Source organism: Protopterus annectens, chromosome 13.part0 (assembly GCF_019279795.1).
Source record: "Protopterus annectens isolate FY-2018-M chromosome 13.part0, PAN1.0, whole genome shotgun sequence".
Lineage (NCBI taxonomy): Eukaryota > Metazoa > Chordata > Ceratodontiformes > Protopteridae > Protopterus > Protopterus annectens.
In genome coordinates, this window is record NC_056747.1 from 717961020 (window position 1) to 717986184 (window position 25165).

The 25165-nt window shown below is 41.4% G+C and overlaps 1 protein-coding gene across 1 annotated transcript in view; it reads right to left on the reverse strand.

Moving 5' to 3' along the window:
- The window catches only part of PROCA1 (protein interacting with cyclin A1), a 73688-nt gene that overhangs the window by 12692 nt on the left and 35831 nt on the right, over positions 1-25165 (reverse strand). The window contains exon 3 of the mRNA XM_044054401.1: positions 14024-14158. Within this exon, the coding sequence (XP_043910336.1) occupies positions 14024-14158 (135 nt within the window). The remainder of the gene's footprint in view (positions 1-14023; positions 14159-25165) is intronic.

The following is a 25165-nucleotide window of genomic DNA, read 5'->3' on the forward strand; positions in this document are numbered from 1 at the left end:
CAACAAGATTTAAAATACAATCTGCTAGCATTTCCAAGTAATTCTACCTCTGGAGATAGACGTGCAGTATAAGAAACACAATCTTCCTGCAGCTGCAAATTAAGCTACAAGACTAAGGTCCCAGAACAAACTAAAAATGCAAGCAAACGTGTAAAAAAAGCAAAAATGTACAAAGACGTATCGCCACATGGATCACTATAAGTACAACTTAAATATTTAAGCAGAACTGAAATATTTTTTGTCTCTTTCCTTTTTGATGAAAAACTTGTTACTCACTGTTGTGGGCTTTCTACACCTCTCCAAGTCTTTCATAAAAGATGGGGTACAGTTTAAAAATAATAGCAAGAATAAGGCGTGTTAGGCAAGGCTGCACTGGGAAGATAGACTGTACTCCTTTACCTTAAACATGTATATAGGGATGCAATATAAAACTATTTTATGCAACAGTCCTGTTTTAAAAATAGAAGGTCAAATACTGGACTGGAATGAATGTGAAAAACATATGTTTAATGCTGTTTGTGATACGTTTGCTTTTATTTGTTTGTTTACCAGGTAAGCAGGCTAGGCTAGAGACCCTTTTCAATCAGTGTGCCAGAGGTGCAATTGATTATATTCACTCAGTATGAATCCTGACAGTTAACAATATTTAGTTGAGTAGGCATTGAATGTTAAAAAAAATAATAAAAATACAGAATAAGGTTGCACATAAATTGCAATAAAATACATTTTGTCAATGAAAGCACATTGACAAAATTGAGTTGTACAAAGAAAAAGCATATAAAAATAAATTTATTTTATTTTACTTTATTTTGAATTTCTTAAGTGGGGTAGATCACTGATCTCATTGACCTATTCAATCTCAGCCAGGCTAAACGCAATAAATAAGGTTGTGCAAAGTGGATAGCTGAATAAAGGCAAGTTGGTTGGGAAAGTCAAGCCAGTTTACAGTGATGTGTGTGATATTTAGAGTTTGAGTTTAGAGTTTGTAGCAAACTTTGCAACTTTGTTGTAGCACTGTTCCATCCTACTTAGGGTAGAAGTTTGTAAGTTAGTTAAGACAGGGGTACCATAAAGAAGGGAAGGAAGCAAAAATGTTTTTGCAAGGGTAGTTTTGGTTGCTGCAGTAAAGAAATGTTTGTTTCTATATAAGAGTCCCAGTTTCTGATGAGCTTTCTTTACATTTTGCTGTATATGGGGGTCAAATGAAAGTTTATTGTCAATGATAACACTTAGACGTTTGGGTTCCTGCACTATTTCTATGACAGTGTTGTCAGATGCAATGATGTTGAAATGATCAGTAACTGGGGAGGTGTTTTTGGGATGAAAGAGTACTAGTTTTGTCTTCTTTGGGTTAAGAAGAGTTGGGCATTTCTTAGCCAGGATTTGACTGCAGTAAAGGACAGTTGAGTTTTTGAAAGTAGTTCTGGTTCTGATTGAGCAGTGCAGATTATGGTGGAGTCATCAGCGTATTGAATCAGGGTCCCAGGGTGAGAGGCAGTGTAAGGTTGTTTGTGAAAATGTTGAAGAGTAGAGGTCCTAGGATGGAGCCTTGAGGGACTCCAGAAGGGTTGTGGAGAAAGGGTGAGAGTTCATTAGACCATTTCACTGCTTGTTTACGATCCTTGAGGTAGCTCTGAAATCATTTTACTGTGTTATGTGAGAAGCCTAAGTTAGACAGTGTGTTCAAAAGTAAGGGGTGAGACACTGTGTCAAAGGCCTTGCAGAGATCTAGGAATACTGAGACTGTATAGCATCCTGCATCTCTGGCGTTCTCCACAGTGTCTGTAAAAGATAATAGGGCTGTAGCTGTGCTATGGCTAGGTTGGAAGCCATGTTAGGTTTTGGTTAAAACATTGTTTTGCAATAGAAGTTGCATTACCTGCTGATGAATACCTCTCTCGAGAATTTTGGATATGGGTGACAAGATGGATATAGGAGGGAAATTGGATGGATCAAAAGAGTTGCCTCCTTTGTGGATGGGGGTGATGTGAGATTGTTTCCATATGGTAGGTTCTTCTGATTCGGATAAAGACCTATTTATAAAGATACTTACTGGGCAGGTGACTGAGTTAGCAGCAAGTTTGAGGTAGTATGGTGGGAGATTGTCAGCTGAGGTAGAGCAAGGTTTTAGTTTTTGTAGCAGTTTCTTAATGATATCAGTGGGTATGGGCTGAAATGAGAATGGGGTTTGTATGGCATTTTGTTGAGTAGGGGGTTTAATAATGACAGGGTTAGAAGTAGTTGATGGTCTGGAGTTGGTGTCTGAATAGGTTGAAGGGTGGGGTGGAGGGTCCAACATTAGGGGTGTTTTTTTTAGTCGGTTCAAAATTGATTATATGAAGTGCTTGTTAAAGTTTTTGGCTATTTGTGATGGAGGGGTATCATGTGATAGGGTGTGTTCTCCATTTTTTCCAGGGTTAAGTAAAGAAGATATGGAGTGTCAAACTTTACTGGGGTGGATTTTATGCTGGAGTTGAAGCTGGGAATAATATGACTTCTTATCTCTGTTGATTAGTGTTGTCACTTTGTTACGTAGTGTTGTGAAGTTAACATGATTTGTTCATTTTTGTTTTGTTCCCAGGTTGACCAGGCTGGGTCCCTTTGCTTCATCAGGTGTTTACATTCCTTAGAGAGCCATGGTGCTGAGTTCTTTTTGATTCTTTTCATACAAATGGGAGCTGGTGTATTAAGTATGTAAAGGAAGGTGTTATTAAAATATAGTACAGCATCATTAAGGGTAGTTGTTTAAGGGGTGTCCAGTCTATTTCCTGTAGGAGATTGTTGAATTTATGCTGACAAAAATTAGTTGAGTTCCTAACTGATTTTGTAGTGTGTACTCTTAGTTGTTGGGAGTTTGTTCTAAGGGAGTAAGCTGGTAGATGATTGCTTAGGGAGCAAGACACTGTACCAGAAGAGAGGTAATTGGCAGGGCGGGACACTAGGATCCAGTCTAGGGTGGACTGGCAGATAAGATCTTTGCTGTATCTTGTTGGAGCATTGATAAGCTGAGAAAAAACATACAAATTTATACTATTTGTGGAGGAGTTGGAAGCTATGGTTTGCCAATCTATATTTACGTCTCCTAAGATTATTGTTTCGAGGTTTATTGTTTGGGATGTCCAGGATAAAATATTTTCCAACACTGGTATATTGTTACCTGGTGGGATATATATTACTATTATGCAAATTAGTTTTGATATGTTGAGGTTCAAAAATGATATTAGTACCTCAGCATTGGAAAATATGGGTATATTACTGGTGTAGGGTGTGATGCTGAGTGTACAGGGATATAGAAGTGCTATCCCTCCCCCTTTTTTTAGATTTATCTCTTCTGGTTATTGCAAAGTTTGGAGGAATTATTTCTGAGTCTTTTACATTGAGGTGTAGCCATGTTTTGGTAAGAGCTAGTATGTCAGGTTTATTTTGATCAATCCAAGCATTTTATTACATATACTTCTAAGGTTCAGAGTAAGTATACTTAAATCTTTGGGGTTACTCTTGTGGTTAGGATTAAAGGGTGGGCCAGGGTTAGGATGTATGTCTCCACATTTGAGTAGCTAGGTAATGAGGAATGCGTACCATAGGAAGTGTTTTTTATTCCTAGGTGATGGTAGTGTGGTTTCATAGGAGGTGAGGAGGCCAGTTTGTGGCTTGAATAATATGGCAGGGTATAGGAGAAAAGCTGGGAGGAGATACGTGAGAAGCTGTGTTGCTTATTGGGGAGAGGGTTGGAGGAGGTTGTTGAAGTGTATTGGTGTGTGGGGTTAAGCAAATATATAGCTGTAGCAAGGTTGAGAATTAAGAGTAAAGAGGCTGGGCATGTTCGGAGGAGCGTGTCAACTGTGATAGTGTGTTTAAAAATAGTAAAAGTGGCATTTGTGTGTTTGAAAGTAATATCAGGTGTAAATAGAGATTATGTTATCATGTGAAGGCAAAGTTGGAAATGTTTTGACTTTAGAGTGGGCTTTGACAATGTGGTTAGGTGTTTTGCCTTGTAGTTTGTAATAAGAACAGGTGGGGGAGATCTGATTGGTCAGTAGTAAAATTATGGTGGAATGTTAGTTTGTGTGTATAGTAGAAGAGAAGGTGGTAAGCCTGGAGTTAAAGCAAGATAGTTTGAGGTAGTGATTGTATTGTGATGGTAAAGTAGAGTAAGATACAAAGAATTATAGCTGAGGGCATGAGAATTCAAAGTGATGGATGTAAGGGAGAACAGATAAGTTTGGCTAAATAAGAAAAAATAAGATGTGCATGAAATGTGGATGTGGACAAGACAGAGTTGTATTTAACTGGATCACAGGAATGAGGGGGAGTGGCTTGCTTAGGATAAGAGTAGCGGTGCTAGGGGAGGGTGGGATATGGGGGAAGTGCAGGGGAGCGGAGTGAGCGAAGCGAACCGAGTGGGAAGAACCCTCCCCCAGATGGTTTACCACCCTAAACAATCAGTGAGGTAGAATGGTCATGGATACAGAGACAAGGTGTCTGAACTCTAAGTACCTGACTCGAGTCGCAGCATCTAATTTTATAATTATGGGCATTTTAATGATTATCCAGGGATACATTACACTGATAAGAGTGAAATATGCTGAAGTGTTAATGTAGCTTCACCTTCAGCAGTAAAAGGCCTGTGAGTGTGTGTGAGTAAGTGGGGGTGGGGATATCCTTCCAGCAGATTCAACACTACAAAACAATACACACTAGACTTAACAAATTAAGTTATTAGTTTGAGTCTTGGAAATTGCCTTACATAGATTTAACTCAGTGTATTTGTTTGTTGTGCACTTTTGCCAACTACAGGTGAAATTCAGCTGTGCAAGTTCTTTAGGTTATGGGCTATGATAATTTTTGCAGCAGCAGTCAGATTTGCATGTGCTTGTTTCACTAGGAGAGAGAGAAAAAAGTTAAAGATTTCTTGAAGGTTGAACTAGTTAGGTACAACACTATTTGTCTATACTCATCCATATTAAGTAATGTTTGGCAAACAAGAGTAGTGCACTATATTTCACAGTTGTGCATGTCAGCTTTATAGCCTTTAAACAGGACAATAAGCTTACAGGAGATATGTGTAGATATGCAAGTTTGGGATTACTAAAAACAAAAATGGTGGCTTCCACAGTATAGAAGGACAGAAAGAAAAATAAACTAAGAAGAGATATGTGTTTGCATGTAAGTGTGGGGTTACCTGAGATGTTGGTTTACAGATGTTAGAGGGACAGGTAGTAAGCCTTTCTGTTAGTTCCCACTCTGCTACACAACATACAGTCTGTAAATCTGATAATTAAGCACTACTTAATATATATATATATATATATATATATATATATATATATATATATATATATATATATATACACACACACACATATAAACACTTTGGAATCTAGAAATAGTGAAATGTCGAATTTCAGTATCTCGAGACCAAACGGTCGCGGTTTTAGGTTTCGTTTTTTTTGGTGTTTCGGCTTTATAGTCTCGAAATACTGAAATTCGATATTTCAGTATTTCGAGATTATAAAGTGAATCCATATATATATATATATATATATATATATATATATATATATATATATGAAAGTTCATATAATCGAACACTGTAAACAGCGAAAATACCGGACTTTGAACCCTTTTATATATACCAAGATCACACTACAGTGAGGAAAGGGCAAATTTCCTGATCTTCACTGTACCGCAATCTCATAAAAAACACATTGATGAATAGCATTTTCATGTATACAGCCGTTCGATATTTTGGACTTTCGTTCTTCTAATAGGAACTCTATATATACATACATACATATACACAAAGTAAATATTACAGTTGATTTGACGGTATAAAGGCAACAGATACATGACATTATATACAGAGTGACTGACAAAACCTATCATATAAATGCATTATATACAGAGTGGATATCAAAGTTAGCATGCTGAAAGAATTACAATGAAAAGTAGAATCAGAGCAGGGTATGTAGAAGAAAGAAGTGTTGGAAGAGGTTATGTTTTATGACCAGAGAGACATAGTAATTGCATTTTCCTAGAGTCTTGACATGTGCTTTTATTTCTGATAGAAGAATGGGGTAAGAGGAATAATCTTTAAGACAAGAAGGGAGAGATTCCCACAGTTTGGGACCAAGGACTGAGAAAGCATGGTCTGTGCAGTGAAGCCTTGTATGGGGGTATGGAAGAGAAGACTTCAGTGATTACAATTTCTAAGGTTGTATGTTGGTACATCTCTGAGTAGTCTGGAGGCTAGTGTGGGAAGGTCTTATTTTTGTTTAAATAGGTTTGAGGCGAGTAGAAAATCAGCACATTGCTTCACATGCAGCCAGTTAGCTTTCTCAATGGTGTTGCAGTGGTGGTCATTTCTTAGGGAGATAGTAATGAATTTGCATATAGCATTTGAGATGGAATGAATGGTGGATGTTTTCTTTTAGAGGCTGCAACAGTTAGAGGAAGACAATATTCTCGCTGAGCCAGTAAAATACCTTTACCCATGGCACATCTACAGGGTCTGAATAGAAAAGGGGAGATCCTATTAGCCCAGAATAGGAGAGAGTTGTTTTTTTGTGTGCAGTCCAAGTGGAGATGAAAATTTAGGAAGGGGTCCAACTAAATTTCAAGGTATTTAAATGTCCTTTGAATGAATTGCAAATAAATGAAAAACAGTTGTAGTAAAGAAATTAGACTCTGTAACTGACAAGAAATCAATCATTATCTTGGAAGCGGATCAGTTATAAACTGAGGTTAAACAGTTAGGTGCTTTATGAAACTAATGTTGTTTGTCTTTCGGCTTCTCCCAGTTAGGTCGTCACAGCAGAACTCCGGTCCGCTAAATGATTGGCAGTAGATTTTTGTGGTGCCGAGTTGCCAGCTCAATGCCCAACCTTCAACAAAGGCACGCCCATTCACGCATGTCTTTCAGAACACCACTCAACTGCGGGGAGGACATGCAGACTCCACACAGAAGGCACTCCCCATACTCCAGCCGACAATTGAACGGGAGAACCTCTTGCTGTGAGGCAACAATGCTACCGCTGTACCACCGCGGATTTACTAAGCCTTTTTATAATCATGAATGAAGCAGTGAGAGGCAGAACTGGCCATAGTAGAGATATCTTTAGTTGAGAAGGCCAGCAAATGAATGGCTGGCAGTACTTTGTGGATGCATGAGTTGTAAAGGGGACATAAATAAAATAATAAGGGGAATTTGGCATGCTTTGGCTGTTTCCCTGAGGTTCTGAAATTGAACAGTGTTCTACCAATCTTGATCAAACCCAGAAGTTGAATATAAAAAAAAATCAAAAGTGATTATAATCTCCATAAAAGGGTTGTATATGAAGCAATTACTTCCTGAAAGCTGATGAGCCGAAAGAGCGGAACAAAAAAGGCCCAAAGCACAGAAGGGAAGAAAAATCAATATTAACTGTTTTTGCAGGGGGGGAAACTCCCTGCACCCCCTGATGTGGGAGGCAACCCTCCAAGCTACATACCAACTATATACCAATTTCATGCTTGCACCAACTTGATAAAGTGAAAAATCTCCCAAAAGAAGTGAATCATTGCTGTTGTACACTTAGAAACTACACCAGCAATGATTTTCTTTGGGAAATAGCATTTGTTGCTTCTGAAGTTCAAGAAATTTCACTCGCGCAACTGTAGAGGTGTGATTTTACAAATGCTGATCTGTCATATGTGCTGAGCCTGACCTCTGTTGTTTTGGGGCTGTGCATTAAATTAGTTGAAGCTACGTTTTCTCATTCATTTTTGTTTCAAGTCTTCATTTTAGAAAGTGTCTCTAGAGCCTCTGTGCTGAATAAGCTACACTACAGGGGGGTCTATAATTTAGAAAGGGCCAACCCCCTGTCATCTGGCTTATATACCTAAAATGGTTGGATTTTCCTATAAAACAAAGCATAAGCTACCTCTTTTCACCTGCCCTTGAACTCTCTTCTGTAAATGCACTACAAAAAGATGATTGCATTCCCACCAGTGGGTGCATTGTATTATTGTTCATTTTGTCCTAGGTGGGGTTTAAGTCAAGAACTTGAATCAGTGTAGATTGCAGTGGTTGTTACCCCCACTGAGCTTTCTTGTAACCATATTCTGTATACCAAACACATTGTGATATAGTCTTATATTTCTCTATCTGCAGGTTACTTATTCCTTTAGCTGAAAAATACCATTATGGATTATATATTACTCAACAGTTATTTTAGGTCTGGTTTTCTTTCTAGTAAGATTATACTAACTTAAAAAAATACAATTATATTGAAGTACACGTATGTGTCAATTTTCTTTCAAAACCATGAAAAAATTTGAGTGTTGTTTGATTATGTTTGTCAGAGCTGGCTTCACTGTCTTAATGATAGCAGTAAATTCATAGATTCATAGAGTGTTACTAGGCTAATGACCTGGGGCAGCCTTTCTAAGCCTAGACAAGTTTTCCCAAAATAATAATGATGTCCTGTTTCTGAATAAGACATTGAGAGCCAGGCATTTATAAGCTACCTCTGTCCATAACGGACATGGGTGCCAGGCCCGGTGTAAATTTCCTATTTGCCATCCACTGGTAGGTTACACTTAAACTGGGTAATAAACAAACTCAGCTTCACATGGATGGGAAGCCTGTTCCATAGGAGGGGCAGTCTCTGTGACACATATCTGTCTCTCCAGCATGTTCTGTTTAAGTCACAGACAAAATTCAGGTCTCTAGATCTTGTATTTCTGGTACTGCTTGACTTACCATTATGTAGGAGATTCATAAGTGTGGGGTTTGTGGATGCCTTGTAAGCCCTCAGCAATCTATAGGAGACTGAGTAGAGGGAAAGGACTTTAAGGTGCTCTGCATAAGGCAGGTTTGTTATGCCTTTTATTCTTTTTGTAAGGAACCTCTGAGGTTGCTCTAGTTGCTGCATATGCCTGGTCCGGTACACACCAAAGGGAGCATTGTACTATATGACTGGTCTGATAAGGGCAGATCAGAGTGGGATAGTAACCTCTTTTGACCTAGATGCCATGCCCTTACTTATAAGTTACTCAGCATAAAAGGATTACCTCACCACTGTGGCCACATTATGGTTGAAGGTAAGGCTACTGTCTACATGCGTTCCCAGATCTCTGACCACTGGGTTAGCTCTTAGGGGTGTATTATCTACATGGTAATTAGCCGGGATGGTTGACTTCCCAAAGGGTACAATTATGCATTTCTTAGCATTGAGTTTAAGACCATGGCTTTGGCATCATTTGTTAGTCAGAGATAGGCCTTCATGAAGAATGCTAGTGTCTGCAAAAGAGTCAGTGATAATCCCCAGTTTGCAATCATCTGCAAACCTAGTGAGCCATAAACCTTCAGCATTTGCTTCCATTTCAGAGAAACAGATACCAAAAAGAAGTGGGCCCAGTATGGAGCCCTGGGGGATTCCGCTAGTGGCTGGTTTCTTGGTGGAGGTGACCTCATCTATTTTGACCTCTAGGTCCTATCAGTGAGCCAGTTGGCTATCCAGCTATAGATAAAAGTGTTTATACCTACATTAGTGAGCTTGTCTATAATGGCTGAGTGGGTATTGTATCAAAAGCCTTGACCAGGTCAAGGTAAGCTGTATGCACATCTTACCTTCATCCAATGCTTTGGTGACCTTCTCAAAAAAGTCCACCAGACTTAATAGGCATGACCTTCCCTTAACAAAGCAGAACTGTGATGGATCCAGCACTTGCAGGTTACCTATGTCCTTATTTATCATGTCCATGATGATTCTTTCCACGGCCTTACATATAAGGCTGCTTAGAATTATAGGCCTGTAGTTATCTGGATCAGAGGTTGGAACACCTTTGTACAAGGGAATGATTGTTGCCATCTTCCATTCCTTGGGCACAAACCCTGAATGAAGGCTTCAGTTGAAAAGTGATTCAAGTGGACCAGACAGGTCGTGTTTCATGCTATTTAATAAACATCCTGGGATGTTATTAGGGGTCATAAAGTGCATTGATGACCTGTTCCTAGTAATGGTTGGGGGGGTTGTGGTATGTGGCATTTCTTTTGGAGTACTGGGGGAGTGAAGGGAGAAATTTGAGCTGAACCTGTTAGCCAAAAGGTTGGCAATGTTCTCCAGTTCAGTGTGGGTGATGCCATTTACAATAAGTTCTGTGCATTGTTGTGTATTTCCCCTGAGGTTAAGGACATAGCTTTTGAAAGCACTGTGGTTCTCTTTTGCCCAAGAAGCAATTTGTTCTTCAAATTTAGCATTTGAAATATTAATTAACCCTCTTAGCTGTCTATTTAGATTGGTCAGGGGGCTTGCTTTTAGTATGTATGGCTTTGTTCCTCCTATGCTTGGCCAAGAATGTTTTTCTTTTGTTCTATAACTGATTGATACTGTGACAGGGTGGCTTGTCTTTTGAGTTTGTCTTATTTTTAGTATGAGTGGACACAGCTCACTCTATACAGCTATCAATATGGCTGTACAGAGATTTTGTATATAGCACACCATGTCCTATTGTGTTTACTGGGTTTGGGGGTGCTTGGAATTTAGCCATGGTGTTGTTTAGTAGAGGAAGATTAGTCTTGGAATAGTTCCTAAAGGTTTTTGGTTTCACTGGATCCCCGGATTTAATTTTTATTTTAAGTAAAACTACTTTACAGTCAGATCTGACAAGCGAAGACATTACATTGGGTGAGAACATTGCCCCCCCCCATGTTTGTGCATACCTCTGGTAGGAGAATGGACCAACTGTTCCAGGATGTTAGTATTAACAATGTTTAGGAATTGCTGGGCTTGTGCATTAGAAGTGTTGTAGGATTCCCAGTATATAGAGGGGTAGGTGAAATCCCCCATGAATATTGTATTGGGTTGAACAGTGAGGGACTGTAGTTCATTGAGATAGGTAGTATGGGCTTGCTGGGAGATGGAGGGGGACCTATAGGTTGCAAGGATATGGTGTGTGACACCCTGTTTATGGTGAGATGCACATGTACAAGTTCCAGTGGGTCATACACTTTAACTAGTCTGCCTGTGAGGTTATTTTTAATAGAGACTAAGACTCCTCCACCTTTGGTTCCCGCCTGTGCAGTCGCTCATCTAAAAATGTTATAACCTTGCATTGCTGGGTTACTCTCTCTGACATTAAACCATGTCTCCATTACTATACAGATGTCTACATTCTCCAGGAACAGGAAGACTTGCTGGGAATGGAGTTCTTGTTAAGACTTCTAGCATTGAGCAGCACCACCTTCAGATATTCCTTCATAGGTTCAGTTAAGTCGGTAGGTTTATCAGTTTGTCATAACCTAAAAAAGGTACTATGGGGGTGAAAAAGGTCTTTGCCAGTATCCGACCTGATGGGTTGACAAATCTGGCATATATATTTGTTTTTTTTGATTGTCTGAATTCTTTTAATGTGGTAGAGCGTGGAGCCACATGGACCTTTTTCAGACTCAGCATAGAAGCACTGTCTCGTTAGGTGACTTCCTCAGAGTCACACAGTAGGCAAATGGAGGCTGAGGAAATAAAACCCTGTATTACACAAAGCAGCTCTGATCTGATGCTGAGATGGAAGAAATGCTAGGTTTAGGGAGGTCACAACACCGCACTGCTGAGGAGCAACACCTGGTGCCAAAGTAATGTTCTGATGGACTAAATATGCAATTAGCAAAGAAAGTGTCTCAACACAGAATAGATGCAATTTTGTTACATGCTATGTCAGAAATTATTTGGCCAAACATCACATTATGTCCCAAATTTATTTATTAATCAGATATTCTGAAACACAAGCTGCCTTAAGTGACTTGGCTGAGCAAGGCTTTAAAATTATAAGGAGCTCAAATTAGCAGATGTCCCTGTTAAAAAAGCTTTGATTTGGAGGCACATTTAATGAACTGCAAAAATCAGAAGATACAGTTGTTTGGTATAAGCATTGTTTTTGTCTTTATTTTCCAGTGCAGGTTTCCAGGCCAATACAGCGAAATAGTCACTGTTGATAAAATTAAGCAACAGAAAATCTTATATTAACTGTCTATTTATTTTAGCAGTATTGCTCTGCTGTGCTCCGTAGTTGAATAACCCATGCTACTGGGCATTCCTCTGTTCTATACAGTAGCTGTGTAAATAGTACTTTTGTGAATACCTCTACATTACACTCTGTACAGGTAGCTCTACAATGCATCTATATGGAGTACATTTATACCCGGTAAATGATTAATGAACTACAGATGGCTGGTCTCTCAGTAATGATTGCTTGCACTGCTGGGAACTGAAGTCTGAGAGAAAAGCTGTGTTACTGCTATGGCTGATTGTGGAGGGGGAACTGAGTTTTCATCTGAAAAGAGTTTGTCTTTTGGGGGATATAAGACTCAGTTGCCCTGAACCAGGTGCTGATATAAAGGATTGCTGGAGAAAGCAGGCACAAGGGATAATATAAAAGCAGTTTAACCACTGAAGAAACGAAAATGTTTATGTGATGCCAGGTCAGGTAATCTGATGTGTATAGTGCCATGGCCATGATTAGCCGATGTGTACAAAGCCAGGGTCCTGCCCAGCTGGTGTGTTTAGTTCTAGGACCCTGATCAGCTGAGGTATACAATGGCAGGGTCCTGATCAGCTGATGTGTACAATGCCAAAGCCCTGATCAGCTGATATGTCTAGTGCCAGGATCCTTATCAGCTGATGTATATAAACATCCAAGTACCCACTTCCCACAGGTTCATACTTAACTATGAACATAAGAACCTATAATAACAGAAAATCAAAGATGGAGGGGTCCTTAGACTACATTTCCAGAAAAGGAAAGTTTTAGTCTTAAATACAATCTATGCTTCTCTTAAATAAGTTAAGTGCAAATGGATAGAGAACTGGAATTGGTGAGAACTTGAAAAGGAGAGTGAACATGTCACATCAGGCAGATATTCAGTTAAATATAACCGACAGCAAAAAAAAGCAAGATTTATCTATGAAATAAATGAAATATCCCATCAAATTATCTATGGTATGATCCCAGTTATTCTCATTAGGGGTAGTATATAATTATCGACCACAGCAAAGCTAAGGGCAATCTATAAGAGACTGGGATAGGTTATTTTAAGAACAAAAGGGAAGCAGACTAGACTTAAAGTTGCCAGCAAGGGCAACTCGCCTAGTACTTCCCTATGAACATATGAACCTATAATAACAGAAGTTCAAAGGGCCCCTTCCTTTTTTCATTTTTGAAAAATCCAGGTTTCTGTGTCAGAGGACAGCCACAGTTATGTAGGGAGGGGAAACATTTGCTGACTGTTGTTTAATAATACCTGAGAAACTAGTTCTGAAATGGATAGAAGCACAGTAAGAAAGGTAAAACAAAAGAAGAAAGAAGAAAGAAAACAGGAGGACAGCAGCAAAGTCAGCTGGGTGGCTTCTGTCTTGGTTGTTTTCGTCCTTTAATACCCTGTTTGAATAATAATATGAATCAGTTTGCTCAAATGTGATATAACTAGCAAGGACATCGGGGCACATATAGTTAAACATGATTTGAAATTAGGCTCAAGAAAAATGCATTATTTTCTAGCACTGCCAGTCTACAGTATTGTACTCTGCTAGGTTTAACCAGATTAAATTTCAAGTGCATTTATTTTCAAAGGGTGACAATGTATCCTTGCTAAAGGCAGGGTAAACTGTAATGAGAAAGAGGAACAGAACATGGCTTCAGGGTAAATAGCTTACAGTATTCTGGATATAGTCTTTCATATTCAAGAAAGCAGGGACAAACAGAGGCCCTGTTCTCTCTACTTACACACAGACTAACAGACACACACACACACACACACACACACACACACACACACACACACACATGCATGAATATATATGTGTGTGTTTCTCTCTCTCTCTTTATATATATATATATATATATATATATATATATATATATATGTGTGTGTGTATGTATATATATATATATATATATATATATATATATATGTAGATATACATATACATATATACACATACATATTTTTTATCTTTAAGTTCTGCCTTCTGTTTTCTTAACTTACCAGCCATACCAGTAGTGTTCTATACACCGTTCTTCCATGTCAAGCTCAAAGCACGGCACACGAATGACATTGAAGAATGCCTGTCCAACCACCCTGGAAGCTGTATCATTCACTTTTCTTAAACACTCTTGCATCCTAGTAAAAAAACAATAAAAAATAAATGTGCATGCTTTTAGTTACTTTATACATAATATGCTTGCCAACTGAATTCAGTTTGTGCGGCTTCTTCAGTCATTTACAAAAACTCTATAATCATAAAAAAATATTGCACATACAGTGTAGCTTTACTAAAAGACAATCACACAGTTTCTACAAATTCTGTCCTTATCTTAGTACATTTTTCATGAATCTAGGGCAGGCTTAAGAGACTGGTTTATATGCTTAGTTTATGCCAATCACAGAGCAATAAAAAAAAAAAAACAGTGGTCATGTCCAACCGCATTCAGGACTGTTGATAAATATGGGAGAAGGAAAGACTGGGAATAAGACAAAGAAAGCACCTAAGAAAACAAAAAAAGGGGAAAAAGACAAAGCAAACACCTTTTCTGTAGAAAGATAGCTACTGATGCAATAAGGATTTAAAATGTGCATCAGTATAAAAATCAGTTTTTAGAGAAAAAACATTTACTAGAAAGAGCACTTAATATGAAAAGACTGTTTGGGTTTGCTAAGTACGGCAGAATGAATTAGACATAGGCAACCAATAGAAGCTTTGCATGGGGAAACACAATAAGGCTGCTCAGAATAATGCTTGGTTGACTAGCAGAGTCTTCTTCTTCTTCTTCTTTCAGCTTTTCCCGGTTAGGGGTCGCCACAGCGGATCACCTGTCCGCTCATGATTGGCAGTGGAGTTTTACAGTGTCGAGTTGCCAGCCCGGCACCCAACCTTCCACAGAAGGCACACACATGCACACACTCACACCTAGGGCCAATTTAGAGTGTCCAATCCACCTACAGCATGTCTTTGGAATGTGAGAAGAAACCGGAGCACCCGAAGGAAACCCATGCAACCACAGGGAGGACATGCAGACTCCGCACAGAAGGCACCCCAGCCGAGGACCGAACCGGAGAACCTCTTACTGTGAGGTAGCAATGCTAACCGCTGCACCGCCATGGCTGCCCGGTTGACTAGCAGAGTGAACTTCATTATTGGTTTTGTGATAAATAGGCATATATAATAAGTAGTACAATCACTTGTTACATATTGCATCATTGACTGTAAGCTTAGGAGAGCTAGCTACTAATCTGATAGCTTTACTGAGATCAACAAATAACTCTTTAAACACCAGGCCAGCTACAGCATCATTAGAAAATGAACCATAGTCCACTACTGAGAGAAATGAACCACTTATAAGCAAATTAATAGCAGAGGGAGGAAAAAAGTCACTGTCTAAAACTGGCTTCTACTGTTGTTTAGACATTTTCAACAATGACATTTTTCATTCTAAGAATGATGGAAAATGTTTGAGGCCATCATATACAAAAGCAGTAGAATCTAATCCAAGGTCAGACTGAATTTTTAAGTCAATATAACAGCACATAAACCACAAAAGCAGTGTGCAAAGCAGTCACAGCCCTTAAGGCCAAATACAACACCAAACATACTTGTCATAGGTGACTCCATAGTCAGACACACTGACATCCCACTCACCAGGCTGAACAAGGAGAGGGTCACAGTAAGCTGCCTATCAGGTGGTAGAATCTGCCACATAACACAAGCACTCGGGTCACTCCACAGCAAGTACAAATATGACACAGTCATTGTCCATGCTGGTGTGAACGACCTGAGACATACCTCCCTGGACTACATGAAAAGAGACATAGAGGAGCTCTCTGATTATGTAGCCCAGGCAGGTATGACCCTGACCCTGAGCAGTATCCTTCCTTCACCAAGAATGATGCCACAATATAGAGACAAGATGATCAGCTTTAACAATTGGCTTAATGTCTGGTGTCATTCAAAGGGGATCCAGTGTCTGTCTGCCTGGGATGACATGCTTGACAAGCCACGCTGCTTCGTAAGGGATGGCTTGCACCTGTCACCCCTGGGATTCCGGATATTGGCTAAGGCTCTTGCCACCCCCATAGTGCCTTTTTTAGGCAAGGCTCAAATTCTAAACCTACCACCCTAGAAAACAAAAATGGGAAGAAACTGAGGGTAATGCTGCTCAATGCCAGAAGTCTAAATCTCAAAATGCACGCACTCGAGGCCCTTCTCAGTATGGAGAACATCCATGTCTGTGCTGTAACTGAAACCTGGTTCAAGGCTCCTGAGAGCACCCCGGCACTATTAGGTTTTACCTCATATCATGCGTTCCGGCCCCAAAACCCGGACCACACCACAAAAGGATGGGGTGTATCCATATTCATAAAGGATACCCACACCTCCAGGTTGGTGGCAATGCACGAAGCTTCGGAAACCATCCAGGTGCAACTAACCATAGGCAAAGCTGGTCTACAAATTGTAGCATGCTACAGGCCACCCTCTCAAACTCAGGAACCCCACACAGCCTTCCTGAAGACACTGGAGGGTATAAATGTATCTCCAAACACCATCATATTGGGTGACTTCAACTACCCGAATATAGACTGGGAACATTACTCAAGCCCTAACTTTCTAGCCCAACGGTTCCTGGAGTTCATAAATTCAAATGCCATGGAACAGCTAGTCACTGTTCCCACGAGAGGAGAAAATATACTAGATCTCATTATCACAAACATGGGGACAAAATGCTCCACTCCAGAAGTATATCCCTCATTGGTGAGATCTGATCATAAACTAATCTCACTGGAAATCCACATCCCGCCCCCACCCCAAACAAAAAGACCACAGTGAAGAACTTCTCTAAAGCAAACTTCACACTACTCAAGACTGGTGTGGTATCCTTCAAGGCCCCTGAGCCAGTGGAAACCACAACCCAAGCTGCGGAAGCCCTTACAAATGCCTTCTATGAACACCTCCAGGACTGCATGGATCAGGCAATCCCAAATAAAACCAAGACTCTTTCCACAAAGGGCAAACGTCCAGTCTGGTGGACCCCAGCCATTAACAAACTTTACAATAAGAGGAGAAAGCTATTACATGATAGAACAAAATCCATAAAAGGGAAGTCACCCCTGATCATTATTAGTAAAAAAATACGAGCACTCATAAAATCAGCTAAGGCCAATTTTGAGAGAAAAATTGCCATGGATTCAAAGGACAATCATAAGGCCTTTTTCAGCTATGTTAGGAACCTGGGTGGAAACTCCCAAATATGCTCAGAATTAGTCCAAAATGATACAAAAATCACTGAACCCACAGACATTGCCAACATACTGGCAGACAGGTTCAGTGCAAACTTCACCCCCCCCCCCTAAAGGAGAGATAACTATCCCAGCGGAGTGTAGCCTCCCAGACATCTCAAATGCGCAGGTGAAAGCTGCTCTCTCTAAAGCTAAAAACACAGCATCAATGGGACCGGATGGTGTCCCCGGCTGTGTGCTACACGAGCTAAATGAGGAATTAAACCCGCACATAAGGCAGCTGTTTAATCTCAGCCTTACCACAGGATACGTGCCCAAGGAGTGGCGTACGGCAACTGTGGTCCCACTCCACAAAGGCGGTGCCTCTACGGACCCTGGTAATTACTGCCCCATAAGCTTAACAAGTCTAGTCTGCAAAGCTATGGAGAGGATCATAATGGAGCTCATAAACAAAGATATAGGGGACTTGCAGACATTGGACCCGACCCAGTTTGGCTTCGTCAAGGGAAGATCATGCCTTTTGAACTTGGTTGACTTCTTCGAAACAGTCACCAAGGCCATTGATGAGGGAAAGGCAGTCCATACAGCCTACCTTGACCTTGCAAAGGCTTTCGACACAATACCCCACTCGGGTATTGTAGAAAAACTTACCAGCTTAAATGTAAACCCATATGTCACAAGATGGGTTGCAAACTGGCTTAAGGACAGAACCCACAGGGTTAGAGTTGCTGGCGCTATGTCAGACTCCAAGCCGGTCACAAGTGGTGTCCCACAGGGCTCGGTCCTTGGCCCCTATTGTTCAGCATCTACTTCTCAGAAGTACAGGCCAACATGGGAGGACTTTGTCTGACAAAGTTTGCAGACGACTGCAAACTGGGCACCATAGTGGAAAGTGCATCGGACACGGATATCCTTCAGAAGGGACTCACGGAAACAGATAGCTGGTGCCAGAGCCATGGCCTGAAGTTAAACGCCAAAAAATGTATAGTCATACCCTTCGGGAAAAACAAGGTAACCCCAAGCTACCATATAGGTGGCAATCCACTAAGCACAGAAGAGGTTATCAGGGACCTGGGGACCCAGGTTGACAGTGGCCTTTCTTTTGACACTCACATTGCTAAAGTGGTTAGAAAGACCTTCTACATTGCCCACCTGATCATGAAGGGATTCACATCCAGATCTAGTGAGGTCATTGTTCCCCTGTACTCTTCACTTATCAGACCAATGATCGAGTACAATGCCCCATTCGGGATGTATCTCACCCGACATCTGCAGCAATTGGAGAGACCCCAAAAGTTCCTCACCAAAAGGATAAAGGGACTCCAAAATCTGTCATATGCTGCCAGATTGAAGAAACTCCAGCTCTATTCAGTCGCATACCGTCTGCTCAGAGGTGACATGTGCCTGACATACAAGGCCATGTCCAACCCGGAATTAATGGACATGCTCCACCTCAAAAATCCAAATCCACCAAAACCACTAGAGCAAGTGACTTAAACCTTAGCACGGATATAAATAGGATGTGCTGGAGGGATAGATTTATCACTCTGAGACTCCCTATGCTGTGGAATAAAATCCCGGTCCATGTGAGGCAGAGCACCTCGCTGGCTCTGTTCAAGAGAAATCTTGACCTGTGGATGGGAGATCGAGGTTTACCCTGAATCATCTCTGTGTCACTGCTGGACAGAGGCACAACAAACTAATGGGCACAGTATTTTTTCATACAAGGGGTGGCGTAAGCCACAAAAATTTGGGCTAGGCTTATAAATGCCTTAGGGCAGATAGCCTAGTATAAACCTATGAACCTATGAACCTATAAAATCTTTGCTGTCTTCAGCAGCTGATGGAGAATACGACTTTAGTACATTTGAAATTTAAAAGGGAGAACATAAGTAATTTATGGAACTGAAGGCTTTAGTAAGGTCTATAGTAATACAACTGATGGGTATACCAATGTTTCAGATATATAGTTTCAGAATGCCCATGACTTCTTACTTTTTCTTTTTTAGGTGTTTACTGGTGCATTCAGGCTAATAAAGCCAAACCTATTACCTGTAGACGTGCCAAGTGCTACCTCTTTTTCTGAGCTCCTGAGTATAACATGAAATGAATTGCTTAGCCATATGTTAGAAACAGAAACACAGAGCTTATAATAAAGCTGATGTGCCGTCTGAAAGCATTAGGGTTACTGCAAAATATCCCAAATAACATCCAAAAAGGTCACACAAACAAACCACTTAGTAAAAATTACAAGACCCAGCCAAGCAAGAATCTTTGCTGTGTAATACTTTAAACCTCCTGCAGTGGAGGCCTATAGGATATATGCAAATAACCCCTTAAGGAGATACCAGTGTTTCAGCTATATGGATTCGAAATGCCCATCCCTTTTTGCTTTTTATGGTTTTAAGTGTTTACTGATGCATTCCGACCAATAACGTGAAACCCACTAACTGCAGACATGCCGCTTCACTCTTTTTCTCATTTTGTCAGTGCACTACAGTAAGGTACAAGTGCATTGTTTGGGCAAGTTTTAGAAACACGGAACTTATAAACAAGTATGATGTTAATAAGCATTAGGGTGAGCTATATCTATATCTATATCTATATCTATATCTATATCTATATCAATATCTGTATCTATATCTTTGTTCACATACGTTAATTTTGACCTTAGTAACACTACACAAGGCATTCACACACATGCACACACACACACATACGCATGCACACACACACACACACACACACACACACACACACACACACACACACACACACACACACACACACACACACACACACACACGCACACCTCTCACACAACTAAATGCATCCATCACTCAATCTATGCTCTTACTTAGCTCTTATTCTAAACCTAACCCACAAACACTCATGCTCTCATAATCCTACACCTAATGACAAAACTTTTACTATATCTGAAAGTTTCAGCAGTAGTAAGCAAAGCCTGCTTACCCTTTTTTACTCTTAGGGGTGTGTTATCAATGTGGTAGTTTCCAGTGGCAGCCAACTTCCCAAAGGATACTATTATGCATTTCTTGGCACTGAGTTTTAAACCATGATTCTGGCAACAATTATTCGTCTGAGTCAGGCCTTCTTGGAGAATATTAGTTGTCTTGGGGGAATTTTCTGACTGCACCTAGTTTGTAATCATCTGCAGACTTGGTCAACCAGAGGTCCTTGATGCTGGCCTTGACTTCAAAGAAGTAGATGCCAAAAAGGAGAGAAATCAGCACAGAATCCTGAAGGACTCCTCTTGTGACTGGCCTCTTTGTGGAGGTGGACTTCACTATTCTAACTTCTTGGGTCCTATCTAAGAGCCACCTACCTATCCAGCAGGTAACATATGCATTTATGCCTAGATCCATGAGTTTGTTTATAATGTCCAAGTGGGTATTGTATCAAATGCCTTGACCCGGTCAAGGTAGGCAGTATGTACAATTTTGCCTGGTCCAGTGCTCTGGTGATCTTCTCAAAGAAGTCCACCAGGTTGTGTAGGCATGATCTGCCCTTGACTAAACCAAACTGGGTTGGATTCGGTGTCTGAAGCATTCCTATGTCATTGTTAATCATTTCTATGATAATTCTTTACATGGCTTTGCATATAAGACTAGCCAGACTTATAGGTTTGTAATTACCAGTGTCCTAGATGGCCCACCCTTGTGTAGAGGAATGACCATTGCAGTTCTCTATCTGGATGGTGCAAAGCCTATCTGGAGGCTATGGTTATATAGTGACTCTAGTGGTCCTTTTAGATTGTGTCTCATTCTATTTAGGAGGCATTCTGGGATATTATCAGTGCCCATTGATGTGGTATTCTTGTCTTTTGTAAGTGTGTTGAGGACTTGCTCCCTAGTGATAGTTTTGGGGGTGGGTATAGTCGATGATATTTCCTGAGGGATGGTTGGAGGGAGAGAGGGATAAAGTTGGAGCTGAATTTGTCAGCCAGTAGATTTGCTATATCTTCTGTCTCAGTGTAGGTGGTTCCATTTGCAATTAGTTTTGCACACTATTATGTACTGTCTTTGAGGGTATGGACATAACTAACGAAAGCCTTATTGTTGTCCTTGGCTGGGAGGCCCATTTTTTTACCTCAGTTTGGCTTTAGTTAACTTGATTTACCTAGTGAGTTACTTTTTCAGATTGAGGAGAGAGTTTTTATCCTGCTGGATGTTGCACTTCCTAATTTTTGCTGTGACTTTCTTTCTTTTGTTATACAACCTACTGATGCTGTGATTCTACTAGAGTGGCTTGATGTCCTTCAAGAATGCAACTGCAGTCATAACATATGGGTTGTCCTGCCTCAGGCAGCCCTCGGTCGGCCGAATTCCAAAGTCTGGGTCCGGCGTCGGCTGGTGTCGCCTCCTCTCCGACGTCACAATGGCTGGAGTATAAAGGCATCGGCCAACGCCATCTTCTTCAGTCTTTCTTGCCGCGCGGTGCCCGAAGCAGAAGCAGTTCGCAAGTGCTGGTCGGCCAGCTCCTGTGTTTTCAGTACGAAGTAATCTAAAAGCTAAGTACCCCATTGGGGAACATTTATTCTTGCCTCAGCCAATGTCAGAACAAATTGAAAAAGTTAATAATTGTTTGTCTTGTGGTAAACAAATACCTCATAAGGACTTCCATTCTCTCTGCCTTCCTTGCCTGGGCCCAGACCACGATGTCTCGGCCTGTGCTGCCTGTGCTTGCTTTAATAAGCGCACTCTGAGGTGCTGGGCAGAATTCGCCGAGGACTTTTTCGGTGAATCCTTTGTGTATATCATGCCGTCGGATCAACCGACAACCCAATCTGCTAAAAAACGCAATGACCGGGACCGACATTCTCGGCCCGCGTCCACTACCGATGCTACTCCTAAATCCTCTGCTAGCGCTCCGATCCCCTCGGAAGTGGTAAATCAACCGCTCCAGGCTGACGACACAGAGTTAACACGACCTTTGGTCTCGGACATCTCTCCGGTGCCGGTTGTGGATTTTCCTCCGGAAACCGAAGTTCTGGATCTACCCAACACCATTCCTGTGGACAAGGTAATGCCTGCACGTGGGGCTGCTAGGCCTCCTGTTTCCATGTCCATCAAGGCCTTTGCATGTGCTAAGGCCGCCAGCCAGGCCAAGGCCCATCCTAAACCTGCCCAGGCCCCTTCATCTGAAAAGCAGATCATGTCTCTGGCTGCAGATCTTATTTCCCTTATCAGGGGGTCTCAGCCTCATCTGGACAGGGGTTCTCAGCCACCTGCAGAAAAAAGGCCTAGAACTGAGCAGGCGGACGACCTCTCCTCGGGTGAAGCCTCTGGGGATTCTGAGCATTCTGATACCCAAGAAGAACCCTTCCAGGCCTACGAGGACTCTGATGCTGAGGAATCAATTCCCTCTGCCTCCCCTCCAGAGGATTTCTCTTTTGGTGAAGTCCTGCATTCCATGAGGGAACATTTTCAATGGCAGGGCCAGGAATTCTCTGACTCCAGGAAAAGGCTTCGTACTTTCCTCAAGCTTCCCCAGCACAGACCCTTGGCTATCCCTCCAGTTATGGATGTTTTGGATGATGTTTTCTCTGATTCCAGTGCCAACCCTGATTCTCTTCCTCCTGCTCCTGTCAAGCCGGACAGATATTACAGGGTCCCTGACACTCACAAGCACCTTTTTAAGGCCCACTCTGTGGACCTAGAAACTATTTCACAGGTCCCCAAGGGAGTGGCTTCCTCCTCTGCCAAAAACCCACTGCCAGCTGACAGAGAAGCAAGGTCCCTGGAGAGATGGGGTAAAAAAGTATATACCTCTACTACCCTAGCCATGAGGTCTCTTAACTGCCTTTTTCACATGTTCCAGTACCAAGATTTTCTCCTGGATGATTTACAGAAAAAGTTAGCCTCTCCTGAGTCTATTGATAAAAAGGCACTGCAGGATCATATTCATAACACTCAGCAGGTTAATAACCATTTTCTGCAGTGTGGTTATGATGCACTGGAAGCTTCATGTAGGGCAGCTATGACTGGGGCTGTAATACGTAGACACGCTTGGTTGAAGGATCAGTCTTTGCCTGACCATGTTAAAGTAAAGTTACTGGATGCACCTTTGGAAAAACAAAAGCTTTTTGGTGATACTGCACAAGATGTATTGAAATCCATAGAGGAAAAAGCAAAGTCAGTACAGACAGTCAAGGATTTCCTTCAGGTTCAGCCACCCAGATTCAGCAGAAACTGGCCCTCCAAGAATTGGTCCTTCCCCGGCTCTGACAAGTTTCAAAGGGGAAAAAGCAGACATGCCCAAGGTAGAGGGCAATACCGAGGATCTTACAGGGGACGCCAATGGCAACCTCCAAATCAAAGAAGTGGCGCAGACAATTCAGCTGCACCACAAGGACAATCACAATGACTTGACTTTCGTACCGCCTACAAAGGTTCAAAGAGAAGCACCTTTGGGCGGAAAATTAGCCTTATTCTCACAAAACTGGCATATCTTAACCAAGGACAATTGGATTCTGGATTTGATAGACAAAGGTTACAGATTCCACTTCCACACATTACCAATAAAACAAGGCATGCCAAACCTGCCACATCATCAAAGGGCAGAGGCACTCACTCAAGTTTCCAAGCTATTAAGTATAAAAGCAATAGAAAGGGTTCCTCCTCAGGAACAAGGCCAGGGATTTTATTCAAGACTGTTCCTTGTTCCAAGAAAAGAAAACAAATGGAGACCCATACTGGACTTGTCAACTCTGAACACTTTCCTCATTGTGCCAAAGTTCAAAATGCTGACGTTGCAGCAACTTCTTCCCATGTTGGGCAAGGGGTCTTGGCTGGTCACTCTGGACCTCAAGGAGGCATACCTGCATGTCCCAATCAGACAAAGCTGCAGAAGATACCTCAGATTTCTTGCAGGGACAGAGCATTATCAATTCTCAGCATTGCCATTTGGCTTATCTACTGCGCCCAGAGTGTTCACGAAATGCCTGGCATCAGTGGTGGCACACTGCAGACTGCAGGGGATTCAAATATACCCCTACTTGGACGACTGTCTCATACAAGCAGACAACAAACAAGCCTTAAAAGGGAATTTGGACTATGTCATGCATCTACTACAGGCCTTGGGATACACAGTCAACATTCAGAAGTCAAACTTACTACCATCCCAACAAATTATATTCCTAGGAGCCAAACTGGACACGGAAAAACAAATGGCCTACCTCACAGAGGAAAAACAGCAGCATTTACCAGAGTACTTCAAAGGCCTAGCAAAGCTTTCCCAGCTGACTGCAAGGAAAATCCTGCAGGCCCTGGGTTTCATGGCATCTTGCATCCTTCTGATACCTTTGGCAAGACTTCATATGAGAAAGCTGCAATGGTATCTAAAAAAACTTATGGTCTCAACACAACAACAGCCTAGAGGACATAATCCCACTTATTCCATGTCTGCAGAAGGAATTTCTATGGTGGGCTCAAGCCAGTCAACTAAACGAAGGCATGCCTTTCAACAGACCTCAAGCAGACCTAATGATAACAACAGACGCCTCAGACCACGGATGGGGGGGCGCACATGGAGGGCAGATGCATTCAAGGTCTTTGGACGCCAAAGGAAAGACATCTGCACATAAACCAAAAGGAGATGTTGGCAGTGATACATGCCATCGAGACTTTTGAAAAAACACTAAAACAGGGGCATTTGCTGATAAGGACAGACAACACTACTGTCATGTGGTACATAAACAAGCAGGGAGGCAATCATTCTTACCCCCTCTGCAGACTAACAATGCTTCTCTGGGAAAAATCCCTGAGCCTGAGGATACATTTACAATCCCAGTTTGTACCAGGCAAGGACAATGTACTGGCGGACAATCTGAGCAGAAATTTCATGGATCCACACGAATGGATGCTGCACCCTCAC